Source organism: Phocoena sinus, chromosome 19, assembly GCF_008692025.1.
Source record: "Phocoena sinus isolate mPhoSin1 chromosome 19, mPhoSin1.pri, whole genome shotgun sequence".
In the NCBI taxonomy this organism is placed as follows: Eukaryota; Metazoa; Chordata; class Mammalia; order Artiodactyla; family Phocoenidae; genus Phocoena; species Phocoena sinus.
In genome coordinates, this window is record NC_045781.1 from 45,457,983 (window position 1) to 45,483,662 (window position 25,680).

At 39.8% G+C, this 25,680-nt stretch overlaps 1 protein-coding gene across 1 annotated transcript in view; it reads left to right on the forward strand.

Annotated features, from left to right (window-relative positions):
• HYDIN (HYDIN axonemal central pair apparatus protein) overlaps positions 1–25,680 on the forward strand; it is a 433,731-nt gene that overhangs the window by 231,268 nt on the left and 176,783 nt on the right. Inside the window, exons 18-21 of the mRNA XM_032613277.1 lie at positions 13,857–14,095; positions 17,181–17,454; positions 19,292–19,435; positions 24,240–24,383. Of these exons, the coding sequence (XP_032469168.1) occupies positions 13,857–14,095; positions 17,181–17,454; positions 19,292–19,435; positions 24,240–24,383 (801 nt within the window). The remainder of the gene's footprint in view (positions 1–13,856; positions 14,096–17,180; positions 17,455–19,291; positions 19,436–24,239; positions 24,384–25,680) is intronic.

The following is a 25,680-nucleotide window of genomic DNA, read 5'->3' on the forward strand; positions in this document are numbered from 1 at the left end:
GTGGGTTCAAGAGACAAGTGTTTTTCACAGTATACCTTCTTAAAAATATTTTTAAATTAATTTTTATTGGAGTATAGTTGCTTTATGATGTTGTGTTAGTTTCTGCTGTACAGCAAAGTGAATCAGTTATACATAAGCATATATCCACTCTTTTTGAGGTTCCCTTCTCGTTTAGGTCACCACAGATCATGGAGTAGAGTTCCCTGTGCTGCACAGTAGGTTCTCATTAGTTATCTATTTTTAACGTGGTAGTGTATATATGTCAATCCCAATCTCCCAATTCATCCCACCCCCTCTTACCCCCCTTGGTAACCATAAGTTTATTCTCTACATCTGTGACTCTATTTCTGTTTTGCCAATAAGTTCCTCTGTATCATTCTTCTAGATTCCACATATAAGCGATATTATATGATATTTGTTTTTCTCTCTCTGACTTACTTCACTGTGTATGACAATCTCTAGGTCCATCCATGTCTCTGCAAATGGCACTATTTCGTTCCTTTTTATGGCTGAGTAATATTCCATTGTATATATGTATCACATCTTCTTTATCCATTCCTCTGTTGATGGACATTTATGTTGCTTCCATGTCCTGGCTATTGTAAAGAGTGCTGCAATGAACATCAGGGTGCATGCATCCTTTCGAATTATGGTTTCCTCTGGATATATGCCTAGGAGTGGGATTGTTGGGTCATATGGTAGCTCTGTGTTAGTTTTTAAAAGAACCTCCATACCGTTCTGCATAGTGGCTGTACCAATTTACATTCCCATCAACAGTGTAGGAGGGTTCCCTTTTCTCCACACCCTCTCCAGCATTTACTGTTTGTAGATTTTTTGATGATGGCCATTCTGACCGGTGTGAGGTAATACCTCATTGTAGTTTTGATTTGCATTTCTCTAATGATTAGTGATGTTGAGCATTCTTTTGTGTGTTTGTTGGCAACCAGTATATCTTCTTTGGAGAAATGTCTATTTAGGTCTTCTGCCCATTTTTGGATTGGGTTGTCTGTTTTTTTGATAGTGAGCCGCATGAGCTGCTTGTATATTTTTGAGATTAATCCTTTGTCAGTTGCTTCATTTGAAATATTTTCTCACATTCTGAGGGTTGTCTTTTTGTTTTGTTTATGGCTTCCTTTGCTGCACAAAACTTTGAAGTTTCATAAGATCCCATTTGTTTGTTTTTGTTTTTATTTTCATTACTCTAGGAGGTGAGTCAAAAAAGATCTTGCTGTGATTTATGTCCAAGGGTGTTCTGCCTGTGTTCTCCTCTAATGGTTTTATAGTGTCTGGCCTTACATTTAGGTCTTTGATCTGTTTTGAGTTTATTTTTGTGTATGGTGTTAGGGAGTGTTCTAATTTCATTCTTTTACATGTAGCTGTCCAGTTTTCCCAGCACCACTTATAGAAGAGGCTGTCTTTTCTCCATTGTATATTCTTGCCTCCTTTGTCATAGATTAGGTAACCATAGGTGTGTGGGTTTATCTCTGGGCTTTCTGTCCTTTTCCAGTGATCTATATTTCTGTTTTTGTGCCAGTACCATACTGTCTTGATTACTGTAGCTTTGTAGTATAGTCTGAAGTCTGGTAGCCTGATTCCTCCAGCTCAGTTTTTCTTTCTCAAGATTGCTTTGGCTATTCAGGGTCTTTTGTGTTTCCATACAAATTGTCAATTTTTTTGTTCTAATTCTGTGGAAAATGCCATTTTTAATTTGATAGAGATTGCATTGAATCTGTAGATTGCTTTGGGTAGTATAGTCATTTTCACAATATTGATTCTTCTGATCCAAGAACATGGTATATCTCTCCATCTGTTTGTGTTGTCTTTGATTTCTTTCATCAGTATCTTATAGTTTTCTGAGCACAGGTCTTTTCCCTCCTTAGGCAGGTTTATTTCTAGGTATTTTATTCTTTTTGTTGCAATGGTAAGTGGGATTGTTTCCTTAATTTCTCTTTCTGATCTTTCATTGTTAGTGTATAGGAATGCAAGAGATTTCTGTGTATTAATTTTGTATCCTGCAACTTTACCAAATTCTCACAATATAACTTTTCTAGAACCATTTAACTTTGGAAATTGTGTATGTGTATACATTTAATACAAATAAAATTTTAAAATTTACATCATGCTTCAGGACAGAGTGTATAAGTATGCTACCATTTATGCAAGAAAAGTATATATTCAATAATATAAATACATATATGTCTAATTTTACTTATAAAGTTTCTCTGAAAAGCCAGGCAGAAAACAGCAAACAGTGGCTGCCTCTGGGGATGGTAACTAGTGATCATGCACAGGCATGAGAGACAGAGAGAAACTCATTATCCTTGAATCCATTTGAATTTAACACTGTGACATGTATTATTTATTTTTAAAGAAAAAGCTTCTAAGAAAGAAAGAAACTGGGAATGAATCTGAAGCAAGAGAGCAAACAGAGTTAAAATTAAATGCTCTCTAAAAGAGAAGACTGATCGTATCCTTTTAGAATGAGTTATTTATTCAAGAAGTATACGTGTGTCTTCTTGTTACACAAATAACATTTCCTTAACTTCTGTTTATTCTATAAGGATAGAGAAAAAAATCACTGTATGCCACCCTGAAGCTAACCACTATAAAATCTTTGGTGTACATCTTCCAAAACTTTACTGTGTTTGTGTGTCTGACTGTGTATTCCTACCCCCCACCGTCAAAAAATACTATTTCATTACCAGCTATTTTCATTCAACAGTGTATATAGTCAATTTTGTTATGAATTATTAAGGAGTATTCCTGTTCAGGTCATTTTCGGTGACTGACTTTATTGCATCATTTGGCTCCACGACAGTTGTTTAACTAACTAATCCCCTACTGGTAGGTGGTTTCCAGTTTTTCACCACTGTAAACAATGCTCACGTCTTAATTGCTGCTCCCATCTTTAACTGTTTCCTTAGACTAAATACCTAGAAATGCAATTGCTGGGTCAAATGGCATGAACATAACTAAGAGTATTGATACATCTTTTGATATTATGTCTCAGAAAGTTTGTACCAGTTTGTATCCTACCCACCCTACCCCCATCAGTGTTAAAGAATGTCACCCTCTCCAAGACCCTTGCTAACATTTTGTTTGTTTTACTAAACTGGCAGATGAAAAAAAGTGTTGTATCATTAGTTAAGTTTGTGTTTCTTTGGCTTACTGGTGATGCTGAACATTTTTCATATATTTATTGGCCAATAAATAAATATTTTAAAGCATCTTCCTCATGCCTGGGATAAACTCTGCTAGCTGAAGGGAGAGACATAAAAATGATCTTTCTTCATAAAATCATAAGAATGATCTCTTTCTTCAAAGAGTTTACAGTTTCAAAAAAAAGAAATGGATACAAAAATAACGCAGTATTACAGTATGCTGCTATGTTATATATAAGCACAGAGGAGGAAGTGGCTAATTCTTCCATAAAATTAAAAATGTTCAGAGGTAGGCACATTTGAGTGGAGACTTGAGGCATAAGGAGGAGAAGGACAGGGAAATGGGGTGTACATTTCCAGAGAACAGCATAGTTAAATGCAGTGATGATGTACAGCTCACTTGGGAAGATCTGGTGTGGCTGAAACCGAGGGTGTGTGTTGGAAATTGACAGTGCCTGGGAAGTAAGCCTGGAAAAGTGCATTGGGGCCCTCTAACAAAGGATTTGGAACAAATCCTCCAGACCATAGGTTCTTATCTGGTGTACCGGTCTTGATTGCAGACTGCCTTTATTTCAAACAGAAAAGATGAGAAACACCCACCATGTTTGGGGGTCAATGAACCCTGGAAATTATATGTAAAGTTTGGGATATGTGTGTGTGTGTGTGTGTGTGTGTGTGTGTGTGTGTGTGTGTGTGTGTGTGTGTGTGTGTACTTTTTCTATGGAGGGGTTCCATAGCTTTATCAAAGGGGAAAAAAATTCAGCACCACTGGTCCAGACACTGGGGAGCCACCCAGAATCTCCAGCAAGAGAGGCATAGGATCAGGCCTGTGAAAGAGATTCCTGTCAACTAGATTGGGGAGGGTGCAAGCAGGAAGGAGAACTGGACGTGAAGTTTTGAATGATAACGTTAATAATAACCACCAATTATTGAGTATTTACTTTGTGGTAGACAAAGTACTAGGTGCTTGGCACCCATTTTATTTCATCTTCAAGTAATACATTTAACAGATGAGAAAACTGAAACCTAGATTTTAAAAATTAATACAGAGCCACCTGGCTACAAATGGGCAGAGTCTACAGTTGACCAACAGGTCTCCGTGTGACTTTAAAGCCCCCTCTTTTAATCATGACCCTCTCTGCTTCTCTTATAAAGCTCCGGCATCATTTCTTTTGTACTTCATCTCCTAACGTTCAGTTAATTATTTTAAGCAGCAAAGTGACTCACTTCAGGGCAGAGAACCATATGACTACAGATACCATTTAGAGGACAAAAAAGAGAAAGGCCTCAGTGACTGTTCATTGTTCTTGTTCCACAAAGAATTGGTCATCTGCTGAGATAATAGTATAAATCCAAAGAAATCCCTCACTCTGCACCTTGGTTCTTGTTGTTATTTGTGTCCTCTCATTCCATGGAAGGAAATTCCTGCAGATTTCAACTGGCAAGCGAGTCATTTTAGAGAAAAGTGCACAGTGCTGTTTTCTTCAAGCTTCACAGTCATTAGCACTGCAGGATAGGAGGTCTGCCTGAGTGTATTTGCTCTCGTTTACTGTTGAAACGACATGTGCAAACACTTTTGTCTTTTATGGCAAATATTAAGTACATGATAGGGTAATTTATAAAAGCTCTGACTGTTTTACCTTGGGACCTGATCACTGCCTAAGAAGTGTGCTAATGCCCTATTGTCAAATAAAAAGCAAGTGTTAGCCTTAGATATGTGTACCCTCATATCTAAGGAGGAGGTTTTAACACTTATCACCAGTGGGCGTGGAATTCTGAATTGCAAAAGATCACATTTTTTCCATCCTTTGCACAGTCATATGCACATACACATACCAACCTCCTGTATGTGTTGTTCATGGGCTACTGGAATGACTCAGGCATTCTAGCACCAATTCATAGAAAAAGCAGAGGCAGCTGTTGCTGAGATTTTGGTAGAAGGCTTAGGAAAGCTAATTTTTTTCATCTTTGGAACCCTGTATTAGTTTTCTATTGCTACATAAACAATTACTCCAAACTTAGTGGCTTAATACAATACAAATGTATTACCTCAGTTTCCATGGGTCAGAAGTCCAGACATGACTTGGCTGGATCCTGCCTTTAGGATCTCAGAAGGCTGAGATCGAGATGCTGACTGAGCTGCATTCCCTTCTGGAGGCTTGACTAGGGAAAGATCCACTGCTAGGCCCCCTCAGGTTTGGCAAAGTTTGTCTTCTCTCAGTTGAATAACTGAGGCCCCATTTTCTTGCTAGCTGTCAGCCAGGGACTGCTGTCAGCCTTCAAGCCCCTCACAGTTCCCCACCATGTACCCCTTCCATAGACCCTCACATGCTTGGAATCTCCTCATTAGGAAGAGCCCGATCCCTTCTAAGGGCTCTGTGTTCCGGCGTAAGTCGGGAACACTGGGGTAATCTCTCCATCTGCAAAATCCCCTCACAGCAGCGCCTAGACTAGTGTTTGATTTAATAACTAGGAGAAGATAACCGGACACCAGGAGATGGAGTAGGAGTAGCCATCTTATATTTCTGCGTACTGTAAACCCTTATGAGATGCTTCTCTTCTGGCAAGAGTATTGTATGTTAATGTTTTCTTAGCATCCATCCTTACTGTCTCAGTTTTGTAATATATTTCAGGGACAAATACTATTGAGCCCATAATTGTGTCATGTGGGACATTTCAGCTCTTGGTAAAATGATGACAATAGCTGTCATTTATGGAGACTTACTGTGTGCCAGACACTATTCTGAGTTTTATATGCATCACCTCATTTAACCATCAACTCTGTGCAGAAGGTGCAGTCAGTATCATGAGCTGCAGGTGGGAAAGCTGAGGCTGGCCACGGTTAAGTGACATGCCCAATGTCAAACAGCTGGAATGTGGCAGATCTGGGACTCAAACCACAATGTCTCTTTTCCTTTAGAGCCTTCCTTCCTAACCTATCAGTCGTTGTCTTGCTGTGTTGTTATTTTGAAAGGGTTACCAAATGTTCTCCATAGCTATGATTATCACTCATCCATCCCTCCTTTAGTCAAATTTGCCATCTAATAACATAAAACATAACATAGGCCAAGTCCTCCCTAAAACAAAGGATACCCCTAAAAGCCAAATACCAAAGAGACACAAGGTGAGAGTGGTTTAGAGCCTGACTTTTGGTAAGGATAGTCCAGTACCTTAGCAGCTGGCATTTTATTTTATTTTTTTATTATTATTTTTTAATATATATATTTATTTGGCTTCACCGGGTCTTAGTTGCAGCACATGGGATGATCTTTAGTTGCCGCATGTGGGATCTTGTAGTTGTGGCATGCGGGATCTTTAGTTGCGGCATACGAACTCTTAGTTGCGGCATGTGGGATCTAGTTCCATGACCAGGGATCGAACCCAGGCCCCCTGCATTGGGAGTGCGGAGTCTTAGCCACTGGACCACCAGGGAAGTCCCAGCAGCTGGCATTTTAATGTGCCTTGTTCTTGGATTCTAGGATGTACTTTGCTGCCTGGTTTTATGCCAAACATTGATTAATAAGCTTCATCAAAAAGAAAACTTACCACTTCAGCCCTGGAGAGCAACTTCAGGTCTTCTTTCCAGAACAGCCAACCCGTGTCAGCAGGAATCAGAATAGAAATGGTACCCATCCGTCGAAAACTAATGTCCCCAGACTTGAAATAGCACTTAGGCTGGTGACACCCTCTCTTTATTGTAGACAGAGGGTTGACCTGTGCTACTGGCTAGACGAGGAAAATAAATGGTTAGAACAGGAAAGCTGACGTTGCCAATACCCTCTTTTGAAAGGCATTTTTTTTTGATAAAAGAAGGACAAAAATGGCATTGATTTATGTTTTGATTGTAAGCTGAGCCTCATAAATAAGTAAAACTATGTAGAGTGTTCAAAGGCCATATATTTGGGAAGAAGGGCCAACAGAATGAGATGATCCTGCCTAGAACGTTTTTATTATATCTTCTAGCTGCCCCTCCATTTGTCCTAACAGCAGATAGGTATGAACTCCAGGCCTGCAATTCCCATAGAAGTTGAAATACCAAATTATACTCCTACTTCTGTGTTCTGATAGAGTAAACTCTTCACCTTCCAAAATCTGAGTTGGGGGAAGACTTAAGGATGTGACAGTATACAGAACCAACAAGGTAGCTAGAGCAGAGAGTAGCTAGCAGTTCACCACGCCTGTCCTCCTTTACTCTTGGGCCAGAGCAGATGACATTTCCCAGCCTCCTTTGGAGTTAGGTGTGGCTGCGTGACTGAGCTCTGGCCAGTGGAAGTGAGCGGAAGTGATGTGTGCCACTTCCAGGCTTGTGCATAAAATCTTGGCATATGACCCTCCATTCTCTTATTGGCCAGGCAGATGTCAATGTCCACACTGGCTTAGAAGCCATGAATTAATAAACATGTCAGTATCTGTTTAGCTGGGGCCCTTGAATGCCTGAATGGAACAGAAGCCCATCCTCACTCCTGCCACCAACTGGAATGCGTGTGAGCCAGAAATAAGCTTCTGTATTATTAAGCCATTGAGTATCAGGAATCTTTCCATTATAGCAGCTGGCATTACTTTATCTAAAATAATAGCCTAAAATGATTACTGTATGTCTTTCAAAGTCAATCAGGACATTAAAATTTAAATTCTAAAGGACTTCTAGAAATGCAAAAGATTACATCAAATGTTGTGATTTTATTGTTCTATAGGAAATTAAACAAATATCTAACTTAGCAATTATATTTCAGCATTTTTTTTTCTTTCACTGGCTATATAAACCAGTCTCTGTATTCTCCTTGGAACCAGCTTTATTATCTACTGATTTTTTTCATTAAAGAGAGAAATCTTTGACAAAATAAAATAAAAGCCTAGAATAAAAAAAACTGAAAGTAAGACAGATAGTTCTAAGTAAAGAGAAGGGCTAGTTACTCAAGCATGGGAAATCTATTTCCATGTATTACTTTGATTATGTAGGTCAGACTGAAAATGATATGTCAGAGATTCCTATTTACTGTAATAAAAACTCCAATGAAATGATGCTATAATGACGCACTTAAAAATATCTATAGGAAGTTGCATTTGCATTTATAGCTCTTTAGAACTCACTTTTGTGTTATTTTCTATGGTTAATATGTTAGAGGATATTAGTATTTTCACTTTGGGACTGTGTCTTAGTTCAGGCTGCTATAACAAAGTACCACTAGGCTGGATCAGACTGAAGACTGATAACTTCTCACTGTATCCTCACATGACAGAGAGCAGAGCAGAGGCAGTGAGTCTTTCATGACTCTTAACGAGGATACTAATCCCGGTCATGAGGGCTCCACCTCACGACCTCAGCTAACTCTCATTACCTCCCAAAGGCCTCACCTCCTAGTACCATCACATTGAGGATAGGGTTTCAACATTAATTCGGGAGGAACACAAACATTCAGTTCATAACATTCCATCCTGGCCCCTCCAAATTGATGTCCTTCTCACATGCAAAATACATGCATTCCATCCCAACAGTCCCAACAGTCTTAACTTATTCCAGTATCAACTCCAGAGTCTCATCTAAATATCAATTAAATCAGGTATGAGTGAGACTCAAGGTACGTTCATCCTGATGCTTTGGGAGCTGTTTAGATGAAATGGATATATTTTACATATGTGAAGGGCATGAATTTGGGGGGCCTGGGGCAGAATGTCAGGAACTGAATGTTTGTATTCCTCCAAAATTCATATGCTGAAACCCTACCCTCCAATGTGATGGTGTTAGGAGGTGGGGCCTTTGGGAGGTAATTAGGATTAGATGAGGTCACAAGGGTAGAGTCCTCATGATGGGGTTAGTGCCCTACTAAGGGTCAGAAGATAGCTTGCTTCCTCTGCTCTGCTCTCTTCCATGTGAGGATACAAGGAAAAGGCAACAGTCTTCAGTCTGAAAGAGGGCTCTCTGCAGAACTCAACCATGCTGGCACTCTGATCTCAGACTTAGAGCCTCTGGAATTGTGAGAAACAAATTTCTGTAGTTTATAAGCCACGCAGTCAGTCTACGGTACTTTGTTATAGCAGTCCCAGCTGACTAAGACAGATAAGGGTGCTGAGAGTGGGTACTGCTGCAACAGATGCCTACAAATGTGACAGTGGCTTTGGAACTGGGAAATGGGTCGACGCTATGAGTTTTGTTTTTTGTTTCTAATTTTTTTTTGTTAAAGTATAGTTGATTTACAGTATCATGTAAGTTTCAGGTATACAGCACAGCAATTCAGTTACATATATATATAAATATATATAAAAATATTTATTCTTTGTCAGGTTCTTTTCCCTTGTACGTTATTACATAATGTTGAGTATATTTCCCTGTGCTATACAGTAGGTCCTTGTTAGTTATTTTTTAAAAATTTTTATTGGAATATGGTTGATTTACAATGTTGTGTTAGTTTCTGCTATACAGCAAAGTGAATCAGTCACACATATAAGGGTTTTGAAGTGCATGCCAGAGAACCCTACGTTGCTGTGACTGGGCTATCACAGACTGTTTTGGAAAAGTGGATAAATTAAGATGCAAAGAAGTTATTTCTTTGAACCTAAACATGAGCAAAATACAGTGGCGTTCAATTTTGTAGTTTCTCTTGCCAGTAATAATTGATCTGTAGTCCCCAAAATTGAATTTATGAGGATTATTATCTTTTTGTTACTAATATTTTAAGATAAAACTACATACAAATACAGGTTAATGTTCTGGAAAGACAGACTTTGCTTACTGTCTTCTTAATATTTTAGTACTCCACTAGGGCTAATTTACTGTGAGTAGAAAAGTTAGAGAGAAATTTTGGAAAAACAACTTGAGTCATACAAGCATCAACATTTCTTTTGGCAAGTGTCCACTGAATAGAGAAAATTCTCATACAAATATCTTATCTCAGCCCTAGTTTAACTAGTGTGGTATTCAATGTTTGTTTTCTTTTATATCTGTGTCTAGAGATGGCCCATATTAAAAGGTTATGAATAATAACAGGCATCTGGACTTAGAGTTAAACCTATAATTTCCATTAATACCAAAATTAAAATAAAATTTCCACATCATCATTCATCTACATCCTCTTTATAAACAACTTATAATCTTGAGAACTGTTCTTCTGTGCTTTGTTTAATTTATTTGAATTTTAAAATGCAATGTATTTATTAGTTCCCACTCAGACTTTCAAACCAGGAGGAAATATAATTAGCATTGTGGTCTATGGAATAGAATTTTCCTCAGTTGTTAATTGGGAAATTGGCATTTGAGTTTAAATCTTAGATTCTCCTTATTTAAGTGCCTGTGAGCCTGTCCCCAAGAGAGTGACCATGCAGGGCCCACTGAACAAATCCAGTCTCTGAATCTGCTTTGGGGCCAGACCTGGATTTTGGTGACATTCCAAAGCACTGCCATCCTGTGAGATTCTGCCTGGCTGAAATTTCTAACTCTTGCCTGCAAATTGCAACATACATTCTTCTTATTTACAACCATCATCAAGCAGTGCAACTCTATTCCAAACCCAATCTGTGCTTGTCAGGAAGTTTCTGATCCGCAGCTTTACATTGTACCTAAGCCCTCATAGAGCTACATGTGTTTTTACATTTGCTAGGAGAAATACACCATAGGAACTAAATAGAGGCAGGATAATTCTGGACTGGAGTGCCCTCTCAAATCCAGCCCATAGAGTGTATTTTACATTTGTTTTTAAGTTGTTGTTTTCTTCTATGTGCTTTTCTTCAGAGGGCTTATTCTGAGCTTCCCTACTCAGAAGAGTACGGGGAGCCAAGAAAGATTCACGAGGGAGTGATCAGACTCTTCCTCAGTGAAGTGGAGAGTTTGGCTTTGCCTCTCCATTATTATCCTGGAAGTTTCTAAATGATCTCTATACCAGTTCCTTTTTCAGCCTTTTCCCAGTGCATTGTTAGTCATCACTAAATATTTTCTATGAATATTTATCCATATAAATGTTTCTGAGTAATTTCTTCCTCAAAACAGGACTGTTAGAAATGATTTAAATGATACAGCAATCAAAATAGGGATATGGTGCTTTGTGTTAATTTTGAGATAATTGTTTATATATAAAATTAGAGTAGAATAAATTTGAATTTTATCAAGCAACAGTATAATACAGTTAGGGGGACTTCCCTGGTGGCGCAGTGGTTAAGAATCCGTCTGCCAATGCAGGGGACACGGGTTCAAGCCCTGGTCCGGGAAGATCCCACATGCTGTGGAGCAACTAAGCCCGTGCGCCACAGCTACTGAGCCTGTGCTCTGGAGCCCGTGAGCCACAACTAGTGAGGCCACATGCTGCAACTACTGAAGCCTGGGCTCCTACAGCCCACGCTCTGCAACAAGAGAAGCCACTGCAATGAGAAGCCCGCATACTGCAACAAATAGTAGCCCCCGCTCGCCGCAACTAGAGAAAGCCCGCACGCTGCAACGAAGACCCAATGCAGCCAATTAATTAAGTAACTAATATATATATATATATATATATATATATATATATATATATATAGTTAGGGGTCACACTACCTGAAAATTATGCTCAATTTCACATTTAGACAGAAAAGAAAATGTGTCTGGAAATTTGTCATACAGACAAAGAATTTCAATATCTTCTGCTCTGGAAATGCACCTTGTTCTTTAGATTTCCCTGAGGCACTTTCACCCCAACCTCCTTCTGACTTGCATTTTTGTTGTTTACACGGTGGTCTCACTGAATGTCATTACTATCAGCTTCTTGGGGGCAGGAATGGTGCTTTGGACATTTTTGTGTCTCCCACAACACCTGGACCTTAGAACCACTGAACGTGTATTTGCTATATGTACTGAAAAATCCTAAGAACAATTTGCTTATAAAATTTACAGTTGACTAGGAAGGATAGGAAAAGTAGCTAATAAGTCGAATGTCATAATCAGAATTTTTAAAAATCTCAAAAGGCTGAAAAATGTATAAAAAGAAAAGTAAATAATAAAACCTGAATTCAAAAACACACAAAAAACGCTGAAATTAATAACATAATAAATGTGTTTAATAGTGAAATACACACAGCTGAAGAAAGAATAATGAACTGGAAGATAGCTCAGAGGAAGTCCTCCAAAATGAAGCACAGGCAGAGAAAGAATGGAAAATGCAGATGAAGGCCGAGACAGAGAGGACACACTAGGAAAGTCATACCCATGTGTAATGGAGTAATACAAGGAAAGGAGAAGGAATGAGGCAGAAACAGTATCTAAAAACATAATGGCTGAGAATTTTTCAGAAATAAACACATCAAACCACAGATTCTGGAAGTGTAGCAAATTCCAAGCAGGATATACAAATAAACCCATAACTAGAGACATTGTAGTGAACCTGAACTATAATCAATCAAATACAAGGATAAAAATCTTAGAAGCAGCCTGGGAAAATAGATTACCACCAAAGAAACAGAATTTATATTTTTAAATTAAATAAGATGCTTATAGCATGAGTCATTTTTTATTATTTGACACTTTAACCAAATTTTCAACTTACTTTGGAGCCATATGAGGTTTTCTTCTAAAGCTGGATGTAGAATTTGAAGGGCTGTTGAACAAAAGAGGGAGATTTGATTTATTCTATTTAGCTCCAAGGGAGTGGACCAAATACCAGTGTTTGGAAGGTCAAAAACAAACAAACGTATCTCTAATATAAGGAAGACATATCAAATAGTTTGAGTTATTAAAACCAGGGATAAGTTACCTTAGATGATAAATAAGATCTCTAACATCAAAGGATTTGATTAAAAGGCAGATATATGAATTCATTTAACAAATATTTATTAAGCATCTCCTATGTACCAGGCATAGTTATAGATCCTAGGGATGTATCAGTGAACAACAATAACAAAAAAGACAAAAATCCCTTCTTTGGAGAGCTTATATGGTAGTGCAGAGAGACAGAAGCATGATCAATCAGTCATGCACAATGTTAGAAGATGGTGAATGCTCAGGGGAAAATATAGAGCAGGGTAAAGGGGATCAGGAATACTGGGGGGAAGGCTTGCAACTTAAAATGTGATGGTCAGAGTAGGCTTCACTGAGAGGTATTGTTTGGTCAAAGACCTTAGGGAGGAAAGAGAGTGAGCTATGAGGATCTAAGCAGTTAAAGGGAACAGGTTGGTGGGAGTCACTTCCAACTCTATAATTTAGTCCTATCACACATTTCAAAATAAGTTTGGAATTTTAGCAAATGAAATTCTATTGATTATGATGAAATAATAGAAACGAAGATGACTTCCTATACTGTGTTTATTAATGAAAGCTCTTCATCCCTACTATAACATCATGGAAACTTTGCATTTGAAAAACATTTCTTTTAAAACTTCCAAATTCCAGGAAGGATGTTGTACCTTCTGCTGGTTTCTCAGAATCTGGAGATTAGAGCAGATAATTAGTATAAGCTTGTTAGAGAACTGGGCTGTCGTCTTAAGAAAGAGATGTAAAGAATCTTCACAGAGCATTCAAAAGTAGAATTGTAGGTTTGCTCTTCAAAATCGTATTGCTTTTTGAAGAAAAAAAAAGAAAAGCCAACAAACACCCAGCTGCTTTGATTCAAAAAAGTAATGTTTGTCTCTGATGTTGAGTTCTGCAGTGCCAGGCATTTGAAATACAGAGGGCTTTGACACGTGCAGAATGAAAAGCCAAGAACATCTTCACTGCTAACTTGTAGTCTTGTGTTACAGGCACACAAAAAGTCCCTCTGGACGGTTGAGCCCAAGGAAGGCACAGTTCCCCCAGAAAGTGATGTTGAACTGACACTGACTGCCAACCTGAACGACATACTGACATTCAAAGACACAGTCATTTTGGACATTGAAAATAGCAACACATACCGGATACCTGTCCAGGCTTCAGGAATTGGCTCCACCATTGTTTCAGATAAGCCCTTTGCACCAGAACTCAATTTGGGAGCACATTTTAGGTAAGGAAATATCATGGACCAAGTTTTATGCATATCACATATATTCTATAAGCTGAGCATCACTCCTACTTTGGAAAATTCTTTTTAAGTAAACAGAACTAGCCTCGTCAGCCCCCTCCCTTCCCTATCTTCACTTTTCCCCCTCCAGATGGGTTCATCAGCCACAAGAAGACATTTCCTAGTCATAGTTTGGTTACATTCTCCAAGCTGTGTCCCTCTACACTAGAGAAGAGATGGTTCACAGGAAGTATATTCTTCTCTGAAACTTACTGTGGCTTCTCTGTGACAAATTCAGAATCTTGAACATGGTTTCTCTTCTTTGATTCCAATATATTGTTAATTCCTCTCCATGAATGTAGAAAATACAAATGGATCTTAGTGATAACCTAAGTAGAGTATAAATAGGAAGGTAAAAATATATTGCAGGGACTTCCCTGCTGGTTTAGCGGTTAAGGCTCCGTGCTCCCAATGCAGGGGGCCCCGGTTCGATCCCTGGTCAGGAAACTAGATCCCGCATGCATGCCGCAACTAAGAGTCCATGTGCCGCAACTAAAGATCCCGTATGTGGCAACGAAGATCCCACGTGCTGCAACTAAAGACCCAGCGCAGCCAAATAAAAAAATATTTTAAAAAAATTTTATATATATATATATATATATATATATATATATATGTATATATATATATATATATATATAGCAAATGTATCTTACCAGGTATTGCAAAGCCAGTAATTTTTTTTTTCGTATATGTTCTCTGCTTGCCTCCCCACCGTAGCACCAGCAACTGAGGTGGTTGTAGTTGGCTCCACCTGATCACTCAGGAAAAGCTAGAGAGTCTAAATATTTAAATAACAGGTGGTACAGGGTAGACATCTCTGAGCAGAACGATCTAAATGTGACTCTAAAAATGTATGGGGTTTGAATACTAACCATGGAGGACACGTGTGAGGGTTTGTTTATGGTTCCTCAGAAGAGTCATGCATTGTCACTAGTTGACGCTCAGGAGCCAACTGAATTGGTGCCTGTTTGTTTCAGTGCTGTGAACAGATCTCAAGGGGATGCTCCTGCCTTTTGGCCAAAGGCCCTGAAACCAAGATGGACACAGTGTGTTTAGAGATGTACCTGACAAAATACTGTTAGGAACCCTCCTCCCAAACCCATCCATACCTCCTTTCCTCTGCTTCATCTACAAAATATGGCACTTAATTGAGAATACAATAAACCAGTAGGAATTAAGTAATAGGCAAGTGAGATCGTTAATTGCATATGTTTTCAGAGAGGCATCCAATTACAGTTTTTGTGTCAACTAGATACGAAAAATGCTCCTCTCCTCCTATCCATTGACCATATGGTCATTGCATACTATTCCTGTTTCCAAATTTATTTGTTAAGTGCATTCAAATATAATTACAGAAAACAATATACTGCAAACCAGACTTAATTACATGTTCTCCTTAATCTACAAATAGTGTCAAATGACCCCAAAGGATATTCTGACACTTGCCTAGAATTGGAGGGATAGCTGATAGTTTTCAACAAATAAAGAAGCAACCTGTATCTTTTAGCTGCCAATTTCTGCTCTGCCTGAACCCTATTGTTCTTCTTTTTGACATAAAATCTTGATGCCAGCAATCTCCAGAAGAATCATCAAAAGCAGGGGTGGGAAAACTGCAGCCCATTGCCTGTTTCTATAAACAAACTGTTGTTATTGGAAGACAGCCACGCCCATTCATGTACATATATTGTCTACAGCTTCTTTCACACTACAGTGTCCCAAAAGGTCTAAAATATTTATTATTCAGTCCTTTACAGGAAAAGTTTGCCAATTTTGGGGGCACAGGGATCTAAAGAAATACCCGTATGCCACCTCTTCTGATGGCATATTTTTGGACAACTCCTTTAAATTTTCAGAGCTTCTGTTTCTTCATCAATAAAATTAATCAATATGCTTAGTATTACTGGGGTGCTATGATGACTGAAGTATACACTGTGAATAAGTGACAGAGACCCTGACTAGTTTATACAATAGTATATGTTGTTTATTATTTTCCCCAAAACCTACATTTAGCCCTGAAGTCAAACTACAAAGTGAAGACTCCAATGAGCATGCCCCATTGGACATATATTTAGCTAATAATGGTTATACCTGACAACTGGCAAACACTCCTTATTATTTAGCAAGCTTCAACTTGCTTATTAGACATGGTGTCTTTCCAAAGGAGGGACAGATGGGATGAAAACTCAAAGCCCCAAAAAATAAAAAATAAAATTTAAAAGTCCTGAGATGAGTTTTTTCCCTGAAGAGAATATTTTAAAGTAAGCTTATAAATCAGTTTAAAAAAAAAAAAAAACTCAAACAAAAACACATTTGAACCACCTCCAAGATCTTAGAAATTTCAGTGTCTAGCAAAGAGACAGACAATAAAGAGGTCTTTAGTAAATATTTGCAGAATAGATGAATGAATGCATGCATGCATGAGTAGTAGCATCTTTAAAGCACATTAGTCTGAGATAAATGAGCGATCCAGGTGGTGTTCTGATGCATTATAGTCCCCTTGACCTTTGGTAAGGTTTAGAGGATATGTGTTGTTTCTCTTTAAAGTTCCCTTCAAATTGAGTCCATCACAAGACATTTAACTAGTTACTAGAAATTTACTCAACACAATTTGAAATATACTTCTCCTTCAGTAGCTGTTTTGCTTTCACTTCTCAGTACCATTTCTCGTAAATTGAAGTGATTTTCACATGAACTGTATCTGTGTGTTATGTGGCAGCTTAACCTGCTGAGAAAGACTGGGGATGGGTGGGGCCACTTCCCCACGGCCCCTTTCCTGGTGATGGCAACTCAGGGACCAAACTCAAGTCACTGACTCAAGTCTAATGACCCAACGAGTAGATGTTACCTTGTCCTGGTAGTTCCTAGCAGTATCACCATTTAGCCTTCCTACATTAAAAAAATAATAATAATGTCTATTTTGTTGCTCACTTTTTAAATACTTCGGGACGAGTAAATCCCAAGGCTGTAGAGCTGAACGGAACAACTCAAAGCTGAATCCTCTCAATCCTTGCCTCCTCTTTTCCAGCCTGGACACCTATTATTACCGCTTCAAGTTGACCAACAAGGGACGTCGGGTCCAACAGTTGTTCTGGATGAATGAAGATTTCTGTCCCCAAGAAAAGCTGGGTAAGAAGAGACTGGCTAAGAAGAGGCGTGCTAAGAGCCACTGCCAATCCCAGTGCTCCCAGGCACCCAGGGATCCTCAAAGCCCCGTGTTTCAACTCCACCCCATCAGGATGGAGCTGTACCCAGGCCAGACGATTGACGTGATACTTGAAGGCTATTCTGCCACGCCCAGGGTAAGAGGACACACATTTAGAAGCTATTATTCTCCTAAATAAATCTTTGCTCTATTTCTTAGGAGAGTCCCTTGACATTTATCTGAAGAAAGGCTGTGGTTTCTCAAGGATTGCATACAGCACTGAGTTACCATGGCAGCACCCATCGCATTCAAGGTTCAGCTCTGCTGAGTTTTCTGTTTGTTTCTACAGCTACCATGAACCCAGTCTTAAAATACTGTTTAAAGCAGGTTCTCATCCCCAGAGTCAACAGAGCCAGCAAGTCTCTGGTAGAGGGACATCCACTGTTCAGCCAAAGCTAAGCCTCTGATTAATACTTAGCAGTATTCACTTAATATTTATTTTTAAGAAAATGTTTTTCTTAAAATTTCTCGGCTGCCTCTCCTATCCAGGTATTGGGATATCCTTAGTTCCTTCCCTCTCAGCTTGACTCAAAAGCATCACATTTATAATCATCATCTTTTTATGTGTCAGTGAAAGAGCTGCATTTATCTTCAGCAACTCTGATGTTCTGCTCTTATTCACATTATCACCATTCTGCTTAAGACATTTAGGCAGATCCAACCATGTGTCTCTTTATTCCTATTCCCTCATGGAGGCTGGAAACCATTAACAACCTAAAAGAAAGACTTCTGAAATCACTTACAAGCCCCTTCACAAAGGCAGACGTTGTAAATGAGAAATGATGGTTACCTGAGCTCCTGCTGGTGTCACCAAATTAGGATGTGATGCTGAACTTTCTCCTCATGAAAATAGGAAACAGTAGGAAATTGCCTCCCAGCAGACGAGATGGGAAAGCTGGTTCCCTGCTTAGTTCCTCGAGGGTCACGGATGGCACTTTGCTTCACTTACGTTGTTTCTTCACAGAACATTTTCAGGAAAAACACATCCTTAGTTTAAAAGAGAAGGTTATTTCCCATTATGGAGTGTATAATATGTTCTTTCTCTCTGTTACTGAGGGGTTCAGCCAACTTTCACTGAGTATGTACCACATGGCACACACTGTGCTAGGCACCAAGGATGCAAAGATGAATAGCATGCAGGCCCTCATCTCAAGACACTCACAGTCTGTTGCAGGCATGTTTACAGTGTTGTTCTCAAGAGTTGACTGTATTTTAAAGGCATTAAATCTGAGCTGCTGGGGTTCTAAATTCAGTTGTAGCTTTACTAAAATCTCCCCTGTATTCCAAGTTCTGCTACATAATTGAGAAGACTTGAATTCATTAACATCTGACGCCTGAGCAGTCTTCAATAAAGCCTATTCATGTTATAAATTCACTTTGAGTCCTTTCTACTCTATAAAAATCTAATGCTCTTGGGTCCAAAGAAGTGTTAATTACCGTACACGATTTTTAAATATTCAAATGTGAAAGGCAAAAATTTTCCAGCCAGCTTCCAACTACCTTGATAAGAAATTGTGTGTAACTACCATTGAATATTTTTGTTCAACTGTAGTTGAGTTACAATGTCGTGTTAGTTTCAGGTGTACAGCACAGTGATAGCCCATGAAGGATTTTTATCTGCATCTTCCATCACTGTTTTGCCTATCCAGTCCCTAACAGCCCTGATAAATCTTCCATAAGTACACTGGATGAGCTGAATGTAAATTGATTGTGTCCTCAGGGACAGTCAGCAGTAGACACAGGACCCATCCTGGACACATCTAACCAATCAGACTTTGTGTGACAGAGACCCATCCCTGACATGCACTGCTCAGAAAAATGTGTTCCTCCCTGGTGTCCCCAGGCAGGTAGTTGAGAATCATTTTGCTGATTGTTGAGAATTAGGTCTTCCAAGCTATAGAGGTTCCACAAACGCTGGTATATCTTGTCTGCAGATAGTCAAAGAAAAGCTGGTGTGCCACGCCATCATCGGGACACAAAAGGAGAAGAGCCTGGTGATGACGGTGAACATCATCTGTGAGTTCGTGGCACCGTTCATCCAGCTCTCCACCAAGCAACTCGTATACCGACTGGAGAAGGTCAGTGGGGTTGTGTCGGGGAGGGCCGGGTGCTCCAGCTAGGGGTGCGCATGTTCACGCTTTCATTTCGGAAGCTAAATTAATGGGAATCCTGTTACACCCACACCCAGCCAATGTTTTTTAAGCTTCAGAGGCCAATACACATTCAACTAAAAATTCTGACTCTAAACCTACATTCTTTTGAAAAGTGAATTGCCATAGAAATTCTACTTCCATCATTCCTGATGTATAAGACCAAAGTGAAGGGGTATTCCAGTGCACTGAAAATGCATTTCAGTCCATCATTTTACTCTAACTAGGTAAAATAAACATCACAGTATAGAAATGGTTGGAGAAGAATTATTGATAATTACAGTAACCAGTAAGAATAGCTACCACTAATGATTGGTACGTGCTGGGCATTGAGCCATGTTCATTACATACATTTTCCCATTTGTCCCTCACAGCAATCTCTGCAGGAGCTTCTCTTTCCCATGATACACAGGAGGAAACTGAGACACAAGTTAAGCTGTTTTGTAGATCACCTAACACTGCTTGGGAATAAACAACTTAAACTATTTGATTCACATTCTTTGATGTATATGCCCATAACTCTCTATAACTTTATGTGCCGTTAAGGGTGAGTGGTAAGTGGGGGAGGCCCAGAACAGGGGAGAGATGGGGATGACTGCTGCTCAGGGCAGTGGGCTGGGTGGTGAAGAGGAGGGGAGATATCACAGCAGGACTTGACCTAGTCCTAGGCAGGTTTCCAGCAGAGAATTATTTACTGTTCAGGACAGGTATGTGTGGAACACTTCCTCTGGGTCAAGGGCTGTGTGGGTGCTAAAAATCTGACATAGTCACAACTAAGAGACTGGTTGAGGTTAAAAACTGTCAACAAACTATTAAAATTTAATTGTTTAAATTATAATTCTAAACAGCGCTATGAAGAAGAGGTATAAGTTGCAGTGAGAGTATGTATCAGGAGACATGACCTTATTTGTACATGAGGTCATAGATGGCTTCCTTGAGCAAATGCCTCAAGTTGGGACTGGAAGGACAAATAGAAGTCCGTCTGGTGACAAGTGGGGGAGAGAGAAGTAGGGAACAACTTATGCAAAGGGCCTGAGTCACGAGAGAGCTTGGTCAGCATAAAACCTGAAGGGCCACCTCAGACAGAGATTATGCCAAGAATGACAATGAAGTCCATCTAGAGAAGTGGGCAGGGGCCAGGTGTGTGTGGCATGACTGGGACACATGTTGTGAACTTCGGGTTTTGTTTTGGGTGACCACTGGAGGGCTTCAGGGAAGGGAGTGACATGGTCAGATGTATTCATAACAGTCACGCTGGCTGTGGAGTGGAGTATTTATCAACACCTACCATGTGCCAGGCACTGTGTCAGGTCGTAGAGATACAACAGTGAGAATATTCCCTCTGTGATGAACTTCACAACCAACTGGGAAGACCAAGCATTAAGGAAGATCCCATGGTGTGATCTATGCTGTCACACGAAAGGACTGGGTGTGGCAGTGCCTAACCGGTCATGGGAGAACAAACCAGGGTTCCTTCTGTTAACGGAGGCTAACAAGAGAATGTTCAAGACCATTTGTTCTGGTGCATTCTATATATATTGTTCATATTAAATAAATATCTGTTGACCACCCACCATGGATAAGGTGCTCTGCCAGAAGATGAATAAGGGAACTTATAGGCTAGTACGGGAGGTGAGATGTACAAGTTCAATTTAAATCAACAAATAATTTTTGAGTACCTGCAGTGTATTAGGCAGTAAAGACACAGCAAAAACCCTAACCTAACAAACTGGTGGGAAATGTAGACACTGAAGAAGTAGGATAAAGGTTTCAGTTACAGGATGCTAAACTAACTGTGACAATCTCCATGAGACATATAAAAAGAAAATACTACCAGAATTCCTTCTACAGTTGTTAAGCTTTCATTGCTGTTTTAAATTCTTCCTTTTTCAAGTAATCAGGAAAGATATTTACTGGCAACAGCTGTGCCAAATTTGGTTGCATCATATTCTCTCTAAATGTAGCCATTCAGAGAACATTCAGTGAAGATTTATTGAATAGCTATTCTGTGCAAGACATTACAGTATATGATAAATATACAGCTTAGTTTCCTATTAGATTTTTTTTCCAAAGTACATAAACACTCATAAAAATGTGTGGGTAGTGTTCCTTTTCCTCTGTTTATATCCTTTTTTTAAAAAAAAAAAAGCATATTCTTGTTTAAATGTCTACTGTTTGAATTTATCACTAGAATAAAATAGCAAATATTTTGAATATGACAGTGACTTGTTGAATTTAAAAAATGAATTCAGTCATTACGCCCTATTTGTTTTTGTTCTTCTCTCCTTCCTCCCAAATATCGCAAGTTTGAAATCTGTCCTACTACTGTATTCTTCATTGTTCATTTCCTGCTCACATTTCACTCCATATCAGGGACAATGAAGAAATGCGACTTCATTACCCAGGGTATGCAGGAGACCTGTCTTGGTACACCCAATTATCCATTCTGTCTCCTTGTTTTTGGCTCAGGGCAGTGTATCTGATTTAGTACCTTAGACTTTAATTATACCAAGCCTGCCTATGGGAAGAATTTTTCTATAACCATTTCCTCAGATTTGATCTGCTCTATAACTATTGTACCATTCAGAAGCCACAGAGATGAAACCACATCTCTGTGGAACTGAAAAGGTCAATTGAAACTAGCAGTCAGTTTGCTTCATGAAGTCCAGAAGCAAATCCTGTCTCCTGATATTTGGCGAGACAGGCCAGAGAGAAAGGGTCATTTTAAAATAGAACGGGTTCTCTGTCCGTCGGCTCTTTCTCATCACTAACCTCTAAATGGCCTCTTGCCAAAACCAACCTAGTGTGGCTTCTTCACTTCAAAGCTACCTGCAGTGACACAGCAGCCTGGGGGGGAAGGTCGAAAGTGCTGCTTCATCCCTCTCCAAACGGTAGTATGAAATCTGCAAGTGCAAGGTGAACCCAGTACCTATATTACCATGTTAGAGGGAGGGGAACAGTGGCAGCTTCTCATGGTAAGTGCCAGACCGAACCTCCGAAAGAACTTTGGGAGTGCACGAGGGGCTAATGAGGTACAACCGAGGCAGGTGGCTCAAGCCAACTTTATGGACTGAATGTTTGTGTCCCCCCAAAATTCATACACCAAAGCCCTAATTCTGTATATGATCATGTTGTAAGTGGGGGCTTTGGGAAAGGATAGGGTTGTGGAGGTAGAGCCCTCATGAATGGGATTAGTGCCCTAATAAGAAAAGACAAGAGAGGTGATCTTTCTCTCAGGCATGTGAGGACACAGTGAGAAGACAGCTATCTACAAACCAAGAAGTGGGCTCTCACCAGACACTGGATGTGCTGGCACCTTGATCTTGGACTCCCCAGCCTCCAGAACTATGAGACTTCAGTGGCTGTTGTTTAAACCACTCAGTCTGTGATATTTGTTATAGCAGCCTGAACTGACTAAGACACCATGGACACTGGTCACCCAAGCTCGCTCAGAGCCAGTGGCTCCAGGAACCACAGTGGAAGAAAGACTATGCTGGACAAAGAAGCAGAGGCAGAGGCAGAGCAAAACATGGAGTCGGGAGGACTTAACTGAAATTGGAACAGGGAGAAAAGCAAATCAAAACAAATAGGCCGGGCTTCCCTGGTGGTGCAGTGGTTGAGAGTCTGCCTGCCGATGCAGGGGACACAGGTTCGTGCCCTGGTCTGGGAGGATCCCACATGCCGCAGAGCGGCTGGGCCCGTGAGCCATGGTCGCTGAGCCTGTGCGTCCGGAGCCTGTGCTCCGCAACAGGAGAGGCCACAGCAGTGAGAGGCCTGCGTACCGCCAAAAAAAAAACAAAAAACAAAAAACAAATAGGCCTGGGAAAAATAGGCTAGAGTTGTTGGAAGAGCCAGGGAATGGGAGGGAGATTCTTTTTGGAGGCCAGAAACTGAGGTTTCCAGTCACTTCCTAGTGATATTAAAGGACCCCCTTTCCAAGGCACACAATGAACAATGTGGATCCCAATGTCAGAGTGACAAAAATCCAGTCTGACCGGAAACTTCCAGCTTAAGATCCATTTATGATGCTTTCTACAACTGAAAAATGAAATTTGATCTAACAGAGTGAACCATGCTTCTAAATCAACTCTCCCAGTGTTATCAAGAAAATTTTCAGGAAATAGTTATAAGCGTTTGTCAATATAGCAAGATAAGTATATTTGCAAATTGGGTATTTTAAGCATGAAAAGAATATTGTGTAAGGAAAAAATGTTTTATTCATTGTAATGATACATGGGTTCTTCCATAAGATATCATTCATTTATTAAACTTTGTTTTATGATTCTGTGGAAACTTCTGTAGTAACAGTTCTACCCAGAGGCATGGCTTTTATAGGGTTTTTTAAACCAGGCAACAAGAAAGTAAGAAAATCTAATCTGTTTTCTGGCTTAAGTAGGATCTCTTCTAGTGAAATGGATGCATAGATACATAGATACATAGAAAATATCTATACCTATATCTACATCTATATTAATCCCTTATAGAGATTTAGATAAATCATTTGGAATGTATGGTGGACTACTGGGAAGTGAACCTATATAATATATAGATATATATTATCTATATCTTGATAGATAGATGACAGATAGATATAATATAAATCCATACATCTGTAGATATAAACAGAGAGAATGCTAATTCTGCTGTTAACAATGCATATCAGACATTTGTTGCTAAAGGCTTACTGTGTTTACCATAAGTTGGTTTGTTTCCTTTTTTCTCTTTTTTGCAGAAACCTGACACTATCCTGGAACCTCATTACCAGCCCTTGGTCATGAAGAACATTTCCAACCTGCCTGTGAACGTGTTGCTCTCAACAAGTGGACCCTTCTTTATCTGCAAGGCTGATAAATCCCCACTGCCCTCAATTCCTGAGGTAACTGGACAGAGGGTGTCCTAACTCCTAGGCGGGTGCTGTGTGTGTGACAAAAGAAGAGAATAGTATTGGTACACTGCCTAATTTCAGTCGAGAAAAATAAAAAGAATCCAGGAAACAGGAAAAATCTAAAATGAGTCATAATATCAATAAATTCTGATATAAATTGGTAGGAAAACCATTATTTACAATGTGAGAGCTTCTTGCTCATTATTATGACCCTTTCCTTCCTGCCCATTATAACGAAGCTCAACTTTAGAAAACAGTGACTTCCCACTAATGAGAGGAAAGATCTTTTAATCCCCCTCAAGTCTGACTAAAACTCAAATTTGACCAAAACTCAAAGCCCCAACCCTAAACCAGCCAGCCCATCTCCAGATAGTGAGAAATGTGAACCAGGCTGAAGCAGGAGGCTGTGAGCTCCCCTGGCCACCAGTCTGGGGCAGGATGCAGTGTTCTCTGAACATTCCCACAAGATCATCCCTGTGATCCCTGGCTGGGCATGAGGATACCAGTGGGAATGGCTGGGCCCTGGGGCAGGTGGCACTGCAGAGCGGTAGGGAAGGAGGATTGAAGGAGGGACCAGCCCCACACCCCATGGTGTTCGGCCTCCCAGTCCAGGGAGATAGCTAATGGAGAAGTGACATAGAGGAGGAAGTGAGGGCAGGCAGCGATCGCAGGATCTCAGAAGAGGGAGCCTGGGACTTAGGGACATCTGCCATGAGCCACACTCGGGGAGACGGATCTTTGTGGAAGATGGGAAACAGAGCCACTGGGTGAGAGCGTGTTGCAGACAGTACTGCACCGCCACCCTCCCCTGCCCTTTCTTCCTCACTGATTCTTTAGTGGGTCTCATTCAAACATGATTTGGGGGAAAAAAATAGCTAAGATCTTTGAACAGAGAAATAAAAGGAGGAGATGATCATAAGCAAGAGGCAGTTGAAAACCTCCTGCAAGGGAACCTGTGCCAGGAAGAAAACCCACAGTACGAACAGGGAGTTCTCTACAGTCTCACAGAAATTACAGGTGATATGACCTGTCTTTAAAAAGAGCTCAGGGACAAGATACAAGTGTTCAAAGAGGAGGTGAAGAGTGAACTCAAGAGCAGAGGAAAACAAATGGATGAGAAAATGAAAATTCAGGTATAAGCAGCTTTCTCTGTCTGGGTGGGAGGTTAGACCCACTCTTGTCCCTCCTGAAATCTTAATAAAAGTAGAAATGTTCAACAGGAAAGACACCCAGAGCAATAAAATAAAAGGGGAAGAGGAGGGTATAACCAAATAATGAGAGATTTAAA